This window comes from Ceratotherium simum, chromosome 21, assembly GCF_057802395.1.
Source record: "Ceratotherium simum simum isolate JZ-2026a chromosome 21, ASM5780239v1, whole genome shotgun sequence".
In the NCBI taxonomy this organism is placed as follows: Eukaryota; Metazoa; Chordata; class Mammalia; order Perissodactyla; family Rhinocerotidae; genus Ceratotherium; species Ceratotherium simum.
The window spans coordinates 26267023-26287978 of NC_141920.1; the positions used below are offsets into that span (position 1 = coordinate 26267023).

Genomic DNA, 20956 nt, shown 5'->3' on the forward strand with positions numbered 1-20956 from the left:
CATGAAACAATTTGGAGGAGCATTCCAGAAAGAGAATAGTAAGTACAAAGGCTCTGAGATAAACGTGCGCTTGGGGCATTGAAGGAGCAAAATAAAATTATGTAGTTGAAGGGTAGTCAACTAGAGAGAACGTGCTAGAAGTAAGTAGTAAGAAGTAAGTGAGTAGGTTGGAGAAATAAAAGTAAGCAGAGGCCAGATCATGCAAGCCCTAGGACACTGTAGAAAACCTGGGTTTTATTGCAAAGGCAATGCCAAGACACTGGGAGTTTTCAGCAGACGAGTGATGTGATCTGAGTTAATAAAACAAACTAACAAACTCTCTCAGGCTCTGTGTGGAAAATAGTCTGTAGGAGACAAGGGCAAGGGCAGAACCAGGAGATGGGTTAGCAGGCTACTGCAGTCGTTTTTGATGAGATGGTGGTGGCCGGGCCACCAGTTGCAGCAGAGGAAGGAGGGGAGGGTGGGAGGTGGATAGATTAGAGACATTTTGGGGTTGGGGCTGACAGGACTTGCCGACAGACTGAGTGTGGAGATGGAGGGAGAGGAAACAGTGACTCCTCGGATTCTCCTAGAGCAACGGGGAGGACGCTTGGGGCACTGACTGAGATGGGCCAGACGGGGCAGGGACAGGTTTCGGCTGAGGATGTGCGTGTGGAAACGGAGAGCTCTGTGTGAAGTCAGAGACAGCATGAGACCCCCAGGAGAGGCGCCCCTGGGCAGCTGAACGAGGGGTCCGTAACCCCGGAGGGGTCCAGGCTGGAGCCAGCGATCGCGAAGTCTTGAACCCACAGGGCAGCGCTGTCCAATTGAAATAGAATGCGAGCCACGCAGCAATTTAAGATTTCCCACATTAAACAAGCGAAAAGAAAGAGATGAAATTAATTTCAATAATATATTTATTTAACCCAATATATCCCAAATATTCTTTCAACATGTAATCGATATAAAAATTATCGATGAGGTATTTTGCATTCTCTCTTCGACATCCGTTGTGGTTCACACTTGCAGCACACTTGACTCGCACTCGCCACATCTCAGCCGCTCAGCGGCCACACCCCGGCTGGGGCTCCCGTGGGGTTCGGCGCGGCCGTGCAGGACTTCCAAAGCCAGGAGCCTGGCCGCGCCCGGACTGCAGCGAAGGAGGCACTTCCGTTGAGACAGCCCGGACCGACGTCGCGGCGGAACGGAAGTCGCGGTGCGCGCGCAGCGGCGGGCGGCCGAGCGGGGAGCCGGGCCGTGCAGCTTTGGTTGCGGGCGGTGGGCCGCGGGCTGCGGAGGTGAGCGGCGCGCCGGCGGTGGGCTGTGCGGCGCCGTGGCCCGCGCCGGGGGCGGACGGGCGGCGCAGGCCCGGGGGTGCGCGGCGTTCCAGGGAGGACGGCGAGGTCCGACTGGCGGGCTTCGCACCCCAGCCCCGCTGCCTGCTGGCTTGTGACCTTGGGCGGGTCACCCCTCTTCCCCCCCGAGCCTTAGCGTCGTCACCTGTGGAGTGGGGATGATCGCAGAACCTGCGTCGCGGGGTTGCCGTGAGGATCAGACACGGCAATCCCGGGAAGCGCTTAGCCCACGCCTGACGCGCGGGAACCGCCCAGTGAAATGTTTGGGTTGCTTTATTGTTTGTGTTTATTTATGCTGAGATGAGACAGTTGTCTCGTGGTGACTGCCGACTACCAGTTAATTTCTGGGCCCCCACAGATTGTGCTGTGCAGGCGTTTTATTTGTATTATCACGTTTGATCCTCACAAAAAACGTGGAGATGGGTACTGGTATTTTCCCCATTTTACACGTGAAGAAATGACAGCTCCCAGGTGCCCAGAGTTACCTGGCCAGGCAGCTGTTGGGGCAGACTCTGACTAGGGTCTTAACCACAATGCTCTATACCCACCGTAAGAGGGGTTGTGAGCTGCAAATGTGAAGTTACTGAAAACGTACTATGTGCCAAGTTCAGTTTTTAATATCTTCTTTAACTCTCGCAACACCTCTGGGAGGTAGGTCCTGCTTTTGTCCTTATTTTACAGATGTGGAATACAGGAATTTGACTTGCCCAAGGTCACACAACAAGTAAGGGGCAGAACGAGTGACTTTAAAGCTCACCTAAAAGTCCACTGTTCTCTGACACTTGAAGGTAGGTTAGCACTGGCCCTGCCTGAAGTGCTGGTGGCGTATAGAGCAGTGATCAGGGAACAGGCCACCTCTGCTCATTTTACATGTATGGCACCTGCTAGAAGGAGATGCTGAGAGTGTAGAAATGGATGAGATTTGTTCCCTGCTTTCAGGGACCTCCCAGCTTATAAGGGATGGCAGAAGTATAAGTAGTAATTAACAGCAAAGTGTGATGAGTCTCATGAGAGTTAGAAGGAGGCTTTGGGAACCAAGAGGAGGACCCCAACTAGGGTTTGGAGATGGTGGCCAGGACAGGCTTCCAGCAGGAAGCAGAGACCTAAAAGTAGCATGGGAGTTGGCCAAGTCAGTAGAGAGAAGATATACCAGCCAGAGAGAACAGCATGTGGAAAAGCCTAGAAGCTAGATGTCTGGTAGGGCTGGAGTGAGGCAGTCAGGCTGGAGAGATGGGGTCCAGGAAGAATATGTGGTGAAGAGACTGTCTCCATCCCTTGTACTTCGAGTTGCTTGGTTCCTTCCTGGGAGGCAGCCACTGTTTCTTTTGCGCCTAGAGATATTGTGGGCGTTTACAAGTAGGTCATTTTGCACCTGTAAGAGTATATCTGGAGGATAAATACCTGGGAATGAAACTGCTTCAGCGAAGGGTGTGTTATGTTTGTAGTTTTGATAGAAAGTGGCAAATCGTCCACTGTAAAGATTGTGCCATTTTCCATCCCCCCAGCCGTGTGTGGTCTGGGTGGGAGGTTTGAAGGCATTGATTTGATACTCTTGGAGGATGGGTGCAGTCACTGATCAGGCATACAATGGGCATGTTAGATACTTTCCTTTTGAAGGAACTCAAAGGAAGGTGCCCTCAGACAGTAAGTGGTTTTCACAGTATGGAGAGGCAGTGTAGCAAGATGGCTAGGGGCACGGACTTTGCAGTAATACAGACCTTCATTTGAATTCTGGCTCCGCTGCTTACTGGCTGGGGGAGCTTAGGTAAATTCGTCAGCCTCTTTATTTCCTCATCTCTGAATGGGAGTAATAATAGTGTCTTTTGCCTATGTTCAGGATTGCTGTGAAGATTTAATGAGTTAATACACTTAAAAAGCCCTTGGAACTGTTCCTGGCGCAAGATGCTGCTTTCTTATTTTGTCGGGGCTTCTCATCTCATCTTCACCATCTCTCTGTTTTGAAAACTGACTGCCTGGATTTGCATCTCATCTCTGGCACTCCTTTGTGTGATCTTGGGCAAGTTGCTTCAGTTTTTTCACCTGTAAAATAAGGGATGATATTATTAAGAGTATCTTCTTTCTGGTTTCTATGAGGATTAAGTGTGTTACAATGCTAGAAGTGCTTAGAGCAGTGCCCTGTACATAGTGTGCAATGAATGTTGGTGATGCCTGTCATTCTTTTGCAGACTGTGGGCTGTTTTAGCGCCATGCATCCTTTACAGCGTGTCCTCCGAGCACAGAGGTGTCTGAGGTGGGGGCCCTTGGCCTCTGTGTCCCGGCTGCTGCTCAGGACCTGCAGGGCGTGTTGCAATCTCTCCAGCACCGCATGTCCCAGTCCAGAGACACAGCAGGAGGATGGAGTTCGAAAGGATTTCAGCTCCAGGCTGGCTGCTGGACCAACTTTTCAGCATTTTTTAAGAAGTGCTTCAGTTCCCCAAGAGAAGCTGTCTTCTCCAGACGTGGAGGACCCGCCCCCATATCTCACAGTGGATGAGCTTTTAGGAAGGCAGAGAAAAGGTTGGTTTTACTTTTCTTCTCTCTTTGGGCTTCCTGCTTTGTTCCTTTCCAGCATCCGTGGCCTGATTCTTTACTGTTTTTTTATTCCAGACCTGGCTTTGGAGGGTTAACAGTGTGGGAAGGCTGCTAAATTATGGAATTGTCAAACTCCATCAAGGAACATTAGTAGAAAGAAACTTACAGTGTTGGTACATGTGACTGGGGATAGGAGTCCTGGGGAGTCCCCTCTTTGGTTACCTTTGGAAACCCTATAATCTCTGTTCTAATTTTTATAATTTTATTTATTGATTTTTCCCCCAAAGCCCCAGTAGATAGTTGTATGTCATAGCTGCACATCCTTCTAGTTGCTGTATGTGGGACGCGGCCTCAGCATGGCTGGAGAAGCCGTGTGTCGGTGCGCACCCGGGACCCGAACCTGGGCCGCCAGCAGTGGAGCGTGCGCACCCAACTGCTAAGCCACAGGGCCGGCCCTGTTCTAATTTTTAGATTGTCGTAAGTTATAAGGCAGCTTTCACAATTGGTGCTCTAGAAATTCACTGTTTATGCCTAGGCGGAGGTTTTCTTAGAAATATTTTGTGGGGGCTGGCCTGGTGGCATAGCAGTTAAGTTCATGCTCTCCGCTTCGGTGGCCTGGGTTTTGCGAGTTTGGATCCTGGGCGAGGACTGACGCACAACTTGCCAAGCCATGCTGTGGTGGCATCCCATAAAGAAAGTAGAGGAAGATGGGCACAGATGTTAGCCCAGGGCCAATCTTCTTCAGCAAAAAGAGGATTGGCAATGGATGTTAGCTCAGAGCTAATCTTCCTCACACACACACACACACAAAAAAAGAGAAAAAAAGGAAAAAAAAAAAAAAAAGAGAAACATTTTGCAATTAGTTAAAATGCCTTAAAGAAAAGTTTGAAGAGACATTAAGGGACAACCAGACCTCTCCCCATTTCCCCTGTTTCAAGAAAGTATTTCCCTTTATAATTCTTAAAGATTTGGTTGTAATCATATGGTGCAAATTATTTGTAACTTGCTATTTTCATTTAACATTTTTCCAAATACTACACTGTTCATAATTAAATTTTAGAAAATTGATACAAAATATGACATTGTGTTGTACTGTGATGTTTTCCAACCTGTCCCCTATAGTTGGACATTAGGTTGTTTCAAAAATTTTTATATTATAAATAATACTATAATAAGCGTCTCATATATATGTACCACAGACATATATATATCTATATGTATACATATACATAGGTAGATATTGCTTCTATTTTTTTTGTGTGTGAGGAAGATTAGCCCTGAGTTAACATCTGTTGCCAATCCTCCTCTTTTTGCTGAGGAAGACGGGCCCTGTGCTAACATCTGTGCCCATCTTCCTCCACTTTATATGGGACGCCACCACGGCATGGCTTGACAAGCGGCACATCCGTGGGCGCTCGGGATCTGAACCCCGGGGCGCCGCAGAGTGTGAGAACTTAACCGCTACGCCACTGGGCCGGCCCCATAGATATTGCTTCTATTAATGTTTTTTCCCATAATAAATCTGTAGGAGTTGAATTAGTAAATCAAGGAGTATGTACACCTGTGACTCCGAGGTATTTTGCAGTCCTTTATAATTTGTTGTTCCCCTCATTCCCTCTCTGACCTAAGTATTGGTGTTTTCTTTTTTTTAGACAAGGAAAGTGAGCCAAGGAAGGTTTAAAAAAAAACCTATTTTCTTTCTTTTTTTTTTTTTATTTCCCCATTTTTCTCCCCAAAGCCCTAGTAAATAGTTGTATGTCATAGTTGCACATCGTTCTAGTTCCTGTATGTGGAACACCGCCATAGCATGGCTGGACAAGCAGTGCATTGGTGCGTGCCTGGGATCCGAACCCCGGGCCGCCAGCAGCAGATCCCGCGCACTTAACTGCTAAGCCACGGGGCTGGCCCCTCTTTTTTTTTTTTTTAATACTGCTATTTTCTTTTGGTTTTCGTATGATTCTTTGTCATTCAGCTTTTAGTTCCATTTGGAATTTATTTGGGTCTGTGGATTAAAGTGTGCTGGTGGGGGCAGGGGTTGATACAGGTTTTTAGTTTGAAGGGGCTTGCCAAAGTGTGAAATTGGTGTTCTTAAAACTTTGTGCAAATGTATTTTATGTCATTATAACCATGCTTGCTTTCATTTAAGATGTTTGAAGTTACTGTAGGAAGTTGCCTCATTTTTATTTTGTGGCTTTATGGGCCCTCTGGCCACTGCCGCTCCCTCTAGAGGCATGAGAGCCTCATTTTGAGAAGGAGGAGTGTAACATGGGAATTTAAATTTATTTTTCCCCCAGGTGGATAATCAACACTATCAGCTAGTCCTCCCTTTTCAAATTGTTTTTATAACCATATTTCCTTGATACTTAGGTGCATGTTTTCCCTGTATTTTAAATGACATGGCTTATAACTGGTATGTGTTTATAATGTAGTATTTCTTTTGTTTGGAAAGGCTGTCATTAATTTGGAGGTACATCTGGCAATTAAAGATGTCTTAGATTTGAGGCAACAGGGGATTTAGTGGATAACCAGTTGCCTCAGGTGTTTCTGGGGCGTTTGGGAAGGAGACCTTTTGAGACGTGTGGTCCCTTTTTGTCTGCCTACCATGGAATGCCCCTCTCATTGCAGTCTACCTCGAGACCTATGGCTGCCAGATGAATGTGAACGACACAGAGATAGCCTGGTCCATCCTACAGAAGAGTGGCTACCTGCGGACCAGTAACCTCCAAGAGGTACACGCATTTCCTGCTTCCCTTTCTTTCCTGGGCCTCAGTGAAACTCTGCGTGTATGCCAGTTGTTAGATGCAGTTTTGGGAACAGGGTACAGCCTGGTGAGAGTGAATTCCTTGAGTAAAGTGTGTAGCATGAGACTGAGGTGTACTTTTGTTCCAGTCATTTTGGAAACTTTTATGGTGGTGCTCACCTTCAGGCAAGGACCTAAGTTAAATATGGGCTATGAGGAGGAGGGGAATGGGGAGTTAGTGTTTAATGGGTACAGTTAGAGTTTTAGTTGGGGAAGATGAAATAGTTCTAGAGGTTGATGGTTGCACAATAATGTGAATGGACATAATGCTACTGAACTGTACACTTAAAAATGGTTAAAATGGCAAATTTTATGTTATGTATGTTTTACCACAGTAAAAAAAGGGGGCCGTGGGCAGTGGTTCTACAAGGCTAATTTCAAAGATCATAATTTTCGTTTTTTTCCTTGCTCTCCACTCAGGCTGATGTGATCCTCCTTGTCACATGTTCTATCAGGTGGGAATTTGTTCTTTACCTAGGGAGCAAATATATCTTATATCATAATGCCAGAGCTCACAGTGCCATGCTGGCCTACTATGGAGCTGAGCCAATGGATTTGCCATTTTCCAGCAGTGGAGATAGTAACGATAGATGTGGTCGCCATTTGCTGAGCACGTACTGTGTGTCAGCTCCTGTGCTGAGCACTGTACATGCACTCATTTAGTTCTCACAACAACCCCATGAGGTAGGTGCTATTACCAAACTCATTTTATAGAAGAGAGTGTGCTGAGGCACCTCACTTTTCCTGAGGGTTTTCTTGCAGCTCCTGGCACATGCTTATGATGTAGTTCCCATCGTAAGGGCTAGGGTGCAGTCAGTGGCTGGGGAGTTCTTCTGAAGAGAGATGGGTGGCGTCATCAGAGGTGAACATACCCTGTTCTTACTTTGTTTCTGTGTACAAGCATAAGCATGTTAGTGTTAGTGTTCCCTCAGCTGGCTGTACTCTCACTGAATTAATCCAACATTTTTGTTCTGAGAGTCTCTGCTGCAAGACACTGAACTTGGTGCTTTGGGAGATTGAGAAAGGAACCCTTCCTCCGTGGAGCCTGGCTTTAAGGAGCATAGTCTGATGTGGGAACTAGATAGACAGATGGCTCTAACATCTGGCAGAAAGCACTAGGTAAAAAAATCAATAAAAAGGAGAGATTGCAAAGAGCAGGGAAAAGTAGAGTTAAAGCGATAGGGTAGTTAAAAGGAGAATAAACTCTCCAGCAGAGGAGAGTGAGGAAGGCTTGTTGGGATCTGGAGATGTGCGGGAAGGGCGCCATTCTGGGAATGTGAATTATAGCAAGCACTGCTTCCGTTGGCTCCCTGCCTCCCTTCCCTAAGCCTTAGAGGTAGGTATTCATTTAAAGAGTTGAAGGTTATTTTCATTTTCTTCCCATTGTCCTACTCTTTGAGATTGCTCTGCAGTTTATTTTCAGGTTCAGGTGTACCTCTTGATCTCTGTAGGGAGAAGGCTGAACAGACAATCTGGAATCGTTTACGTCATCTCAAAGCTCTGAAGACAAAACGGCTCCGCTCCCGGGTGCCTCTGAAGATTGGGATTCTAGGTATCCGGTAATTTGCAGTTTTTGTGAGTTTTAAGACTTGGGCTCCATGTAGCCTTACATGCTAGGGTTTCCCTTAGAGGCTGGAGTCCCAGGATGTGAAGAAATCTTATACACCCCATGCAGCTCTTGTACTTAATGTCAGAGGCTGTAGAATTAAATGAAATAAAGCTCATGAAAGGGCTTTTTGTAGTGCCTTGAAGTAACAGGTACTCAGAAAGTGGTATATCCTTCCTAGAGTCTAATATGGCTCGTGGTGGCACAGAGTTATGGATAGGAGCGAGTTTGGGGTCTGAAGGAGAAGCATGAATTTACAATCTAGGCACCTTTCATCTTGACTCCTGCAGCATGCCCAAGTGAAGATCTAGATCTGCACTCACCAATATGGTAGCCACTAGCCGCATGTGGATATTTAAATTTAGTTAAACGTAAGTAATACTAAAAATTCACTTCTTCAGTCTCACTAGTCGCTTATTGACTGCTTAGTCACACTTGACTAGTGGCTGCCAGTTTGAACAGCATAGATAAAGAACAACTCCATCATAGGAAGTTCTGTTGGGCGGCTCTGATCTAGATAGCTGGGAAGCATATGTATATATTTTTTTTTGGTGAGGAAGATTTGCTCTGAGCTAACATCTGTTGCAATCTTTCTCTCTCTCTCTTTTTTTTTTTTTTTGCTCGAGGAAGATTAGCCCTGAGCTAACATCTGTGCACATCTTCCTCTATTTTGTATGTGGGTCACTGCCACAGTGTGGCTTGACAAGTGGTGTAGGTCTGCGCCGGGGATCTGAAGCTGTGAACCTGGGCCGCTGAAGTGGAATGCACCGTGGACTTAGCCACTGGGCCCCCTGGAAAGCATATTTTAAAAATAAATATTCTGTAACCTCATGGTCCCAGAATTCAGTTAATTTATTTAACCTTAAAACAAACTGTGTCCATTGTTGAATAGTTAAATTAATTCCTCTTGATGATGGGTCAAAACATAGTTGGAGCATATCCTGTTACACAGATTAATGTACTAAGTGACACAGGAGGGTGGAAGGATTAGCTGAGGTGTTTTGTTCCATTTCAGCTCCTTCATTCTAGAAGCCCCTGGGTGTATATCTGTTAGGAATTTCAGAAATCCCCAAAGAAGTTTTTTTTGTTGTTGTGGTAAGATATATGTAACAAAATTTACCATTTTAACCCTTTTTAAATGTACAGTTCAATGGCATTAATTACATTCACATTGTTGTGCAACCATCACCACCATCCATCTCCAGAACTTTTTCATCTTCCCAAGCTGAAACTCCATACCCATTAAACAGTAACTCCCTATTCCCCCCTCACCTCAGCTCCTGGCAACCACCATTCTGCTTTCTGTCTCTGTGAATTTGGCTACACTAGTTACCTCGTATAAGCGGAATTGTACAGTGTTTATCTTTTTGTGACTGGCTTATTTCACTTGAATAACATCTTCAAGGTTCATCCATATTGTAGCATGTGTCAGAATTTCCTTCCTTTTTAAGGATGAATAATATTCCATGTATGTACATGCCACATCTGTTGGTGGACACTTGGGTTGTTTCCACCTTTTGGCTGTTGTGAATGATGCTGCTAGGAACATGGGTATACAACCAAGAATAGTTCTTTTTATTTATTTATTTATTTATTTATTTATTTATTTATTTTTCCCCTAAAGCGCCAAGCGATAGTTGTAAGTCATAGTTGCACATTCTTCTAGTTGCTGTATGTGGGACGCGGCCTCAGCATGGCCGGAGAAGCAGTGCGTCTGTGCACGTCCGGGATCCGAACCCGGGCAGCCTGCATCGGAGCGCACGCACTTAACCGCTAAGCCACGGGGCCGGCCCCAAGAATAGTTCTTAAATAAATGTTTTCAAAGGGTGTTTATAATAAAATGGACTTTTTGTTTTGATAGCCTTACTAATAACAATGGTTTTTTAGGATATGGAAGATATCAGCCTAGATGGTTACCTCATTTCTTATAGGTTTTAGCAAGTATTATGGGCAAGAAGAGGAATAAAGGGCATAAGTACAGTTGTATATAAGTAAGTTTTATTTATTTATTTTTTTATTGAAGTATAGTTGACATACAATATTATATTAGTTTCAGATGTTCAACGTAATGATTCAATGTTTATATACATTACAAAATGATCACCATGACGAGTCTTGTAACCATCTGTTACCAAAGTTTTTGCAGTATTATTGACTATATTCCCTGTGCTGTACACTACTTCCCTGTGACTTATTTATAACTGTAAGTTTGTACCTCTTAATTTCCTTCACCTATTTTGCCCATCTCCCCACCCCACTCCCCTCTGGCAACCACCAGTTTGTTGTTTGTATCTATAAGTTTGTTTTCTGTTTTGTTTGTTCGTTTGTTTTCTTTTTTAGATTCCACATATAAGTGAAATCATACAGTGTTCGTCTTTCTGTCTCTGACTTATTTCACTTAGCAAAATACCCTCTACATCCATCCATCCATCCATCCATCCATCCATCCACAAATGGCAAGATTTCATTCTTTTTTATGACTAAGGAATATTCCATTTATATATGTATATGATATATATATCATATCTTCTTTATCCATTCATCTATCAATGGACACTTAGGTTGCTTCCAAGTCTTGGCTATTGTGCATAATGCTGCAGTGAACATAGGGGTACATATATCTTTTCAAATTAGTGTTTTCGTTTTCTTTGGATAGATATATGGTATTTCTAGATCATATGGTATTTCTATTGAAATAGCTAGATCATATGGTATTTCTATTTTTAATTTTTTGAGGAAACTCCATACTGTTTTCCATAGTGGCTATACCGATTTACAAGTAAGTTTTATTTTTAAAAATAAGTTCCTGACACAAAATATTTTTTGATTGTAGCACCAAGTAATTTTCAGTTGAAAAAAAGGATGGTTCATATCTAGAAAGATTTTTGGGTGGTGGTTTAATTTTTCCAGGCATTTAATTGAATTGCTCTAGGGCCTTTTTCCTGTGGTTTTCTTGTGTAGGAAGATGCAGTTCCAGAGCCATGGAAGTGTCAGGCAAATATGAGGAATGATGCTAAACTCTTAGAGAAGTTTCTGTGTCCTGGTCTCTGATCCAGTTGGAGATAACATTTACTGAGAAGAAGCTGTGAGATGAATTTGGGAACAAGTGCTTATTTCTTTTTCCTCCCAGGCTGCATGGCTGAGAGACTGAAGGAGGAGATCCTCAACAGGGAGAAAATGGTGGATATTTTGGCTGGTCCAGATGCCTATCGGGACCTTCCTCGACTGCTGGCTGTTGCCGAGTCAGGCCAGCAAGCTGCCAACGTGCTGCTCTCTCTGGATGAGACCTATGCCGATGTTATGCCAGTCCAGACGAGCCCCAGTGCTACTTCTGCCTTTGTGTGAGTCACTGACCAAGAGACAGGGAGTGAACTTCTCCTCTCTCACTTTTAAAATAATGTTAATTTTATTACATTAAAAAAATTAATACATGCACGTAGTACAAAATACAAAAGACAAAAAATGATGTAGTAAGACCCCCTCACACTTGTCATCCCCATTCTCCTAGGCCACCTCTCAGAGGCAGCCACGTTAGTAGTTTCTTGTATAATCTTTTCAGGGGTATTCTTTGTGTATACATTCATATACATAATATGGGGTCTTTCCTACCCTCCCTTCTATATTCTTATTTTTTTCACTTAAGAAAATATATTAGGCTTTCCTGATCTTTTTTTCCCTCCCCTGATCTTTTAAGTTAAAAGAAAGAAAGATCTGGTGACAAAATAGTTCATATTTGTTGAAGAATATGCGGAAAAGATAGAAAAACATAAGAAAGTAAGAATTACCTATACTCCTACCACCTAGTGATAAACACTATTATCATTGTGGTGTGTGTCATTCCTGTTCTTTCCGTTGTCTTTATGTGTGTATGCTCTGTGTTTGTATTTATTTATAAAAATTGGCTCATGATCTACTTGGTTTTATAACCTTTTCTTATTTAAAATGGGGAACATTTTTTATGTCATTAAATTTTCTGTAACAGAGATTGGCAAATTGTTTTACAACCTGTTTTTGTAAATAAAGTTTTATTGAAATATAGCCATGCCCATTTCTTTACATATTGTCTGTGGCTGTTGGCCACTATGGTAGCAGAATTGAGCAGTTGTTAGGAGGATGAGTCTCTACTGTATGGTCTGCAAAGCCCAAAATATTTACTGTCTGGTTTTTTTACAGAAAAGGTTAGCCACCTCGGTCATTTTAATGGCTGTCCAATACTCTGTTGTTGGAAATGTTTAATAAAAATAATAGCATTTATTTAACAATTCTTCGGTGAAGATCTTTGATACACTTCTATACATAATTATTTCCTTGAGATAAATTGAGGCTTTCATATATAGGATACAAATGAAAGAAAGTGATTTAACTTAGATACTTAGCATTTGGATCAGGAATGAGTGAGAAATGTAGAACCTTGTGTTTTAAAGCCAAGGTCTCCACTTCTTATACATACTTTATAATATTTATTTTTTTCTGGTCTGGATGTAAAAAGTTCAAACAGTATATACATAAACAGTAGAAAGTCTAGGTGTGGTATATTTACACCCCATTCCCTCACCACTGTGGTCCCTCAGGGTAATCACTATATCCACTAATTACAGTTTGGCTTACATTCTGTGATTAGATACTAGTTTTTAAAGATAAGAAATGTCTACCTCAGTGGTTCTTAGATCTCAGATTGGTCCAGTGTGAGCATGTCGCCAAGAGAATTCAGAGCCAAACAATAATGCCAAGGGGGCTGTGACCTGCTCCTTGGGTTGGACCAAGACGTCCTGCTCCTGTTACTGAGTTCTGGTGCTTTCCTTCCCAGGTCTATCATGCGAGGCTGTGACAACATGTGCAGCTACTGCATTGTTCCCTTCACACGTGGCCGGGAGAGGAGTCGGCCTGTTGCCTCCATTCTAGAGGAAGTGAGGAAGCTTTCTGAGCAGGTGAAAAGTTCTGCAGACTTTCTTCCTATGAGCGTGTTTGTGGGAGGAGGAGGAGGACAACCTTTCTAGTTTTGCAGCCTGTGCTATTTCTAAGCTGTACAAGTTTAGAGCCATACTTGCCAGAAAGAAATACCTGGGGGGCCGGCTCCGTGGCTTAGCGGTTAAGTGCGCGCGCTCTGATGCTGGCGGCCCGGGTTCGGATCCCGGGCGCGCCCCAAGGCACCACTTCTCCGTCCAGCGCGAGGCCGAGTCCCACGTACAGCAACTAGAAGGATGTGAACCTATGACATACAACTATCTGCTGGGGCTTTGGGGGGAAAAAAATGAATAAATAAAATCTTTAAAAAAAAAAGAAATACCTGGGTGTGCATCTTCGATTTGTTGCCCACAAATTATAGGCAGATCCACTGTGAAGTTTGCTTAGGAGGCAGCACGGTGGAATGGAGAGAGTGTGAGTTTGGAATCAGATGATTGAGTGCGAATTCTGGCTCCACCATTCTCTGGCTTGGTGCCCTGGCACAGGTCATTTAATTATCTTCTTCACAGTTTCCCCATCTAGGAAAAGAGGATAAAATAATACCTTCTTTGCTGGATTATCAGAAGGGTTGTTATTGGAAGGATTTAGTAGTTTTTATTAAATGTTTAATGTTTAGTTAAATTTTTTTTTTTTTTTTGTGAGGAAGATCAGCCCCGAGCTAACATCTGATGGCAATCCTCCTCTTTTTTTGCTGAGGAAGGCTGGCCCTGGGCTAACATCCGTGCCCATCTTCCTCCACTTTATATGGGACGCCACCACAGCATGGACTGACAAGCCGTGTGTCGGTGAGTGCCTGGGATCTGAACCCGGGCTGCCAGCAGCGGAGCACGTGCACTTAACTGCTACGCCATGGGGCCATCCCCTAGTTAAATGTTTTTAAACCACCTGGCACATAGTAAGTTTTCAGAGAATGATTTATTAGTCTGTCTTTTCTAGGGAAACGTCTCAAATCTCTTGTTCTTTTTTTTTTTTTTTTTTGTTTTTGGTGAGGAAGATTACCCCTGAGCTAACATCTGTTGCCAATCCTCTTTTGCTGAGGATGATTGGCCCTGGGCTAACATCTGTACCCATCTTCCTCTACTTTATATGTGGGACGCTTGCCACAGCTTGACTTGATAAGTGATGTGCAGATCCGCGCCTGGGATCTGAACCTGTGAACCCCGGGCCACCGAAGCGGAGCATGCGAAGTTAACCACTACGCCACTGGGCCAGCCGCTTCATTTTATTTTATTTTTATTTATTTATTTATTTTTTTAAAGATTTTATTTATTTCTTTATAGCCCCAGTAGATAGTTGTATGTCATAGCTGCACCTCCTTCTAGTTGATGTATGTGGGACGCGGCCTCAGCATGGCCAGAGAAGCAGTGCCTCGCAGCGCGCCTGGGATCCGAACCCAGGCTGCCAGCAGCGGAGCGTGCGCACTTAACCACTAAGCCACGGGGCTGACCCAGCCCCTTCATTTTATTACTGAGCCAGCTCGCTGGTTGAGGGACAGAAAATAGATGAGGGTAGTGAATTAGAGCAGAGGCCAGAGGGGAGATATCTGCTGCCTTCCCCCTTTTGAGAGCTGGTTCCTCAGCCCTTGGGGAGGTCTCTTCCCTAACCCTAGGCCTGAATGTTCCACCCCTGCGGAAGAGGACAGTTGGTGGGACAATGGAGCTTTTCTTCCACCAGAGTCGCCCTGTTCCCTTACTTGCGTGGCTCGGGAACCATGGGAGGCTCGCCCCTGCTCCTGTTCTGAGTCAGCAGTTTGCCTTTGTTCTTATGTTCTGGCAATGCCCTCTTCTCTTCCCCTGTCCCCGTGTTCTCAGTTCCTTGATTTGGTCCTTGGCTGCTCACAGGCGCTGTGAGGTATTCTCCATACTCCACCTCTGCAGTGCTTCCTGGTCTCAAGTTGTCTCCTTCCTCTCCCCTTCCAGCTCCCCCGCAGTACTAAAACTCACTCCTTCAGGATAGAGACATTCTGTTTAAATAGATTAAGGTGATCACAGAAACTCCCTAACCTCTAGGTTATTTGCATATAAAAGAAGGAACTTAACATTAAAGTGAATCTTAGTAAATTCAAGGCTATTGACTTGTGAAGAATTATGATTCTGCATTGTGTTTTAAAGTATCTGTTAGTCATTTATTTTGCTTATAGAGTCACTTTTTAAAAGATTTTTCTTTCATTTAGATTTTTAAACAGCAATTGCAAATAGAATAGAATATTGTTCCTTTAATAGAATGTTGTTTATTCATTCAAACAATGGTTATTGATTGAAAGTTGTTTAAGTAAGCAGCCTCTTTATAAAGCCTCTTTATTATCTTTTTATATAAAAAAAAATTTAAATACCTAGAAAAGAAAGAATATTATAATGACCTCTCTTCCCCAACTAACAATAATTTAAATTTAAAAATTATTACATTTTGCCTTATTTGCTTTATTTGTTTTTTTTGGTGTTAATAAAGTATTTCAAAATACAGCATGACTTTTCACCCTTAAGTAATTATGCATCTCTAAAAAATGAGGATATTGTCGATACCATTAATTCTAACACGATTAACAAAATCTGCTAAATATCATCTCATCCTAGTCCACCCATATTCAAATTTTCCCATTCGCCCCATGACTCTTTGTGTTTGGTTGTTATGTCTTTTTATATGTGTATGTATTTTACTTAGTTTTATATCTTGCCTTTTTTTTAGTAAACTTTTTGTTCTGGAATAACTTTAAATTTACAGAAAAATTGCAAAGATAGAGTTACCTCTGATGTTAACATCTTACTTAACTTTGGTGTATTTGTCAAAACTAAAAGATTAACACTGGTACATTGCTATTAAACTAACTTCAGACTTTATTCTTTTTTTTTTTTTTGTCAGGAAGATCAGCCCTGAGCTAACATTCATGCTAATCCTCCTCTTTTTGCTGAGGAAGACCGGCTCTGAGCTAACATCTATTGCCAATCCTCCTCCTTTTTTTTTCCCCCCAAAGCCCCAGTAGATAGTTGTATGTCATAGTTGCACATCCTTCTAGTTGCTGTATGTGGGATGCCGCCTCAGCATGGCTGGAGAAGCGGTGTGTTAGTGCGTGCCCGGATCCGAACCTGGGCCGCCAGTAGCGGAGCCTGCGCACTTAACTGCTAAGCCACGGGGCCGGCCCTCAGACTTTATTCTGATTTTGTCAGTTTCCCCGCTAATGTCTTTTTTCTTTGTCAGGATCTAATCTAGAATCCACATTGCATTTAGTATATCCTGTTTTTTAAATTTACGTTGTGTCGGAACTTGTAAAACTAAATAGTCTTTATGGAAACTAGAGTCATGAAGGTTGATTATGATCAGGAAGAAAAAAGTGATAAAAAAATATTTTTATGTAGTTGTGATCTCACTGTCCAAGCAATTTTGTATCCTGTCTTTAATAGTGTGAACATTTTCCCATGTCACTGACAGCTTTTAGCTTTATTTTTACATCAGTGTAGCCTTCCTTGGTGTGGATGCACTGTGATTTACTTGCAGGACAACAGCTTGCAAATTGCTTTCAATTCTTCCCCTGTTAAAATGGTGCTGTGTAGAAGTACATGTCTACATGCATTAATCTTTGTCCATCTTTATGGTTATATCCATAAGATAAGTTCCTAGACATGCCATTATTGAATAAAGTTTAAAAAAAGTTATAAAGGACATTATTTGGACAATTGGTAAAAATTTGATTTATGGAATTTGGATTAGATAGTTGTATTATATCAATATCTCTAATTTTGATAATTGTCCTGTGATTATGTGGGAGAATGTTCTTATTTTCGGGAAATATATACTGAAATATTTAGGAGTAAAAGAGTCTAATGTTTGCAACTTGTCTCAGAAGGCTCAGAAAAATGTGTGCTTGCATGTGTGTGTGTAGACAGTGTGTATATGAGTGTGTGAATGTGAGTGAAACAAATGGGGCACAATGTTAACCATCAGTGAATCTGGGCAAAGAGTATATGGGAGTTCTTTGTAGTATTCTTGCAATTTTTCTGTAAGTTTGAAATTATGGCAAAATAAAGTTACAAAAAATAGTCTTCATAGCAACTGTTACGCTTTTTCTTTCTGAAATTTTATGATGCAAATTTTCAAACAGGTTAAAAGACTAATACAGTAAACATGATTATTAACATTTGTCATATTTGCTTTATCTACCTATGTCTATAGATGTATAAATATATTTTTTCCAAACCATATGAAAGTAAGTTGTAGACATCAGACCACTTAACTTGGATAATTCAGTATACCTCTTGTCAGCATAAGAATTTTTCCCGTTGTAACCATAATACCATTATCACATGTAGGAAATTTAACAGTTAACTAATAACATTAGATAATATTATCTAATATGCAGTACATAGTCAAAATTTATTAATTGTCCAAAAATTTCTTTTTATTTTTTTTTAAAGATTTTATTTATTTATTTTTCTCCCCCAAAGCCCCAGTAGATAGTTGTATGTCATAGCTGCACATCCTTCTAGTTGATGTATGTGGGACGCGGCCTCAGCATGGCCGGAGAAGCGGTACATCGGTGCGCGCCCGGGATCCGAACCCAGGCCGCCAGCAGCGGAGCGCGTGCACTTAACCGCTAAGCCATGGGGCTGGCTCCAAAAATTTCTTATTGCTGTTTTATTTTCAAACCAAGATCCGATCAAGATTCGCATAGTTTTATCTGGTGGTTTTATTTCTTCTGTGTCTCTTGATCTGAAACAACTCTTCCATGTTTTTGTTCTTGTTTTGCTTTAAATGATGCATTACTCTTTTGAAGAGGTCAGCTGTGTGGATTTGTCTGATTGCTGCTGCTTGTTGTCATTTAGAATATTCCCCTGAATTCTGGTAAACTGGAAGTTAGGTGTAAAAGCTTGATTTGATTTACGCTAAATATTTTTGGCAAGACTACTCTGTAGGCGATGATTATATCACATTGAACTGACAGAATGTTGTTATAATTTGATTTATGGTGTTATAAATTAACCATTATTATTGAGCATTGAGTTTGCATCTAGCTTTTTGCTATTCTAAAAAATGCTTTGAAGATTGTTTTTTACATAAGGTTTTATTCTGAAGTTCAGTTCTTCAGACAAGATGCCCAAGCATGAAATTATTGGGTTAATTATTGAGGTAAGGACAGAACACATTTATGGATGGCTCTTGGTAGGTTCAGCTAATTTTAATTAGTGATTTGGTGTGAAGCTACCAAACAAGTTTTTAAATTGCCTCCAATATATTTATTTTTTCCAATATGTTTTGCCTTTTTCAGGGGCTGAAAGAAGTGACACTCCTTGGTCAGAATGTTAATAGTTTTCGGGACAATTCAGAAGTCCAGTTCAATAATGCGGTGTCCACCAACCTCAGTCGTGGCTTCTCCACCAACTATAAAGCCAAGCAAGGGGGGCTTCGTTTTGCTCACCTTCTGGATCAGGTCTCCAGAATAGATCCTGAAATGAGGATCCGTTTTACCTCTCCCCACCCGAAGGACTTTCCTGATGAGGTGAGTATCGACAGTGAACTGTGCCAAACTGGTATCCGTATCCTTAAGCATGCCGAAGGCTGGACCCAGTAGGGTGCAGCAGAGGCCTCGAGTCCTGCTCAGGGGACCCTGTGGTGTGTTGCTGTATTGCCCTCTGAATCTGCAGGCCCTTAGGAAAGATTTCAAGTCTACCAAGGTGGGGACAGAGATAGGACTGCTATTAATGGGAGGTTAAGACCACCTGTTGTGACCATGAGGGCTGTGCAGAGAGAGGCTTTATTACAAGGTGGTGTGGGCAGGACAGGAAGGGAGGCAGTATGATACAGTGGGAAGCATCCAGACTTTGGCCTCAGACAGACCTGAGTTCATTCCTAGCTCTTCCAGGGCTTTACTAGTAGGGGCAGCCTTTTCGACGTGTCATCTTCATCTGTAAAATGGGCTTAATAATCACCTCCTGCTTTGGGTTGTTAGGTAATAGATAGAATGTGTGGCAGGTACTTTGCAAAGTGCCTGGTAAGGAGTATGTAGCCCACATGTGAAACCTTTTTTTTTTTTTTAAAGTTTTTTGTTGTGGTGAAATGTCTTTTGGTCCCATCTCTACCTTTACCCCTCTGGATTATTTGTCTTCTTTCAGAGTTGTAAAAGTTCTTTATGTGTTCTTGATGCAAATCCTTTGTCAGTATGTTTTTTCAAGTATTTTATCCTAGTTTCTGTTCTTGATGGTATCTTTTAAAGTAGCTAATTAGTTTGTGAGTTGGATGAAACAAATGCCGTTTTTCTTTTCTTGTCTATGTCAGCACTACCCCTAAATAACCCCATGGCTTGAATCTGACCTCTACTTGCTTTCTTCACTCTTTGAAAGCCGAGGTGCCATCAGGTGAAATGTCTGGGACAGACAGAACATGACTTGAGCAAAAGTAAAGGGTTTGGGTAATTCATGTGTTTGGATTAATCAGCCTCTTAATTACTTGAAAATGAACCTTGGCAGAGAAACAGAGGGAGTGGTATTTCTTTCTGCAAGATTTAGTGAGACTTTGATGACCTTTGATGTGTTCTATTTGATCAGGTGCTTCAGCTGATTCATGAGAGAGACAACATCTGTAAACACATCCACCTACCAGCCCAGAGTGGAAGCAGCCGTGTATTGGAGGCCATGCGGAGGGGGTCAGACTTGCTTGGGGAGGAGACATCCCACACCTTTCCATGTTTCCTTAAGGACCAACACTTAAAGTGTCTTAAGTACCTAGCATAGTGTGTGGCACGTCATAGCTGCTCAATAAATGTTTATTAAATGCGTAGACCCGTGGACATTGAAACTTGCTTCTGTTCACCCTCTGAGCATAGACTAAGGACTGGATCAGTCATTTCATTTGTTTTAGCATGTTTTTTATTAAGCACCTACTGTGTGGCACACTCTGAGGTTTTAGTCCTTTAGCTTTTAACATTAACGTTTTTTAGGTTGGAATCTAAATGTAGCTCTGTGTGTTCACTTACACTGGGAATAATAACCATTGCAGGGATAAGACTGAAAGGAGAATGTGACAAATGGCAAGCTGTAAGGACCCAGTGCTTTGCTTTGTTTTCCAGACTGGCAAAGAGTTTTAGAGATCCTCTTAAATATTTAATCTGTCTTCATTTATTAGTTAAATAAAAATATATTTTTTTAATATTTAAAATAATTATCTTCTTGAAGTAAAAAATCATAGGCTCTAGATTAGGTTATAGTACGGGATTTGGATCACAAAGGCTCTTTTGGACACTTTAACCTACTCTTGTACTGTCTTGTGTGGATGAGAAACCATTGCATGTGGTAATTCGTAGAGTCATCTTTCTATAGCATTCATTTAAAGAAGGTTGGTTCATCTCAGCCTTTTCTTTTTGTTCTTTGTTGCAGATATTCACGAGAAGCTTATGTGGAGTTAATTCATCATATCAGAGAGTTTATTCCAGGTACATGTGAGAAACATGTTCTGCTGAGCATGTTTCTCTCCCAGTGACCGCAGTCTTCTTGGTCAGATACGGGCAACACCGTGGCGGTACCTTGTGACTCCTTTTCCTCTTCTTTTGCTCCTCTTCATTGCTCTCTCTCTCTTTACTTCTTTCTTAGTTTTGTTAGAACTCCTCAGAGGTGTGGATCTGCTTGTGGCCTCAAGGTTAAAGAGATTCCTTTTCTATAGTCTTTGTGTTTCTGAACATATGAGAGAGACCTTGTTCCTTCTCACTAGCTGGCAGAGTTATAGTCTAAATTA

The 20956-nt window shown here is 42.3% G+C and overlaps 1 protein-coding gene across 2 annotated transcripts in view; it reads left to right on the top strand.

Annotated features, from left to right (window-relative positions):
• Nucleotides 1-1203: 1203 nt before the first annotated feature.
• Nucleotides 1204-20956, top strand: part of CDK5RAP1 (CDK5RAP1 mitochondrial tRNA methylthiotransferase) — a 39115-nt gene continuing 19362 nt past the window's right edge. The window contains exons 1-10 of one of the 2 annotated variants that reach the window (XM_087445403.1): nucleotides 1204-1277; nucleotides 3521-3851; nucleotides 6492-6595; nucleotides 7087-7121; nucleotides 8118-8218; nucleotides 11403-11613; nucleotides 13080-13200; nucleotides 18498-18728; nucleotides 19774-19871; nucleotides 20602-20657. In XM_087445403.1, coding sequence (XP_087301529.1) covers nucleotides 3542-3851; nucleotides 6492-6595; nucleotides 7087-7121; nucleotides 8118-8218; nucleotides 11403-11613; nucleotides 13080-13200; nucleotides 18498-18728; nucleotides 19774-19871; nucleotides 20602-20657 — 1267 coding nt within the window. In that variant the 5' untranslated portion in view covers nucleotides 1204-1277; nucleotides 3521-3541. Of the gene's footprint in view, nucleotides 1278-1439; nucleotides 3352-3520; nucleotides 3852-6491; nucleotides 6596-7086; nucleotides 7122-8117; nucleotides 8219-11402; nucleotides 11614-13079; nucleotides 13201-18497; nucleotides 18729-19773; nucleotides 19872-20601; nucleotides 20658-20956 lie in introns of those variants that run through there. The other variant, XM_087445404.1, reaches the window with a different exon arrangement.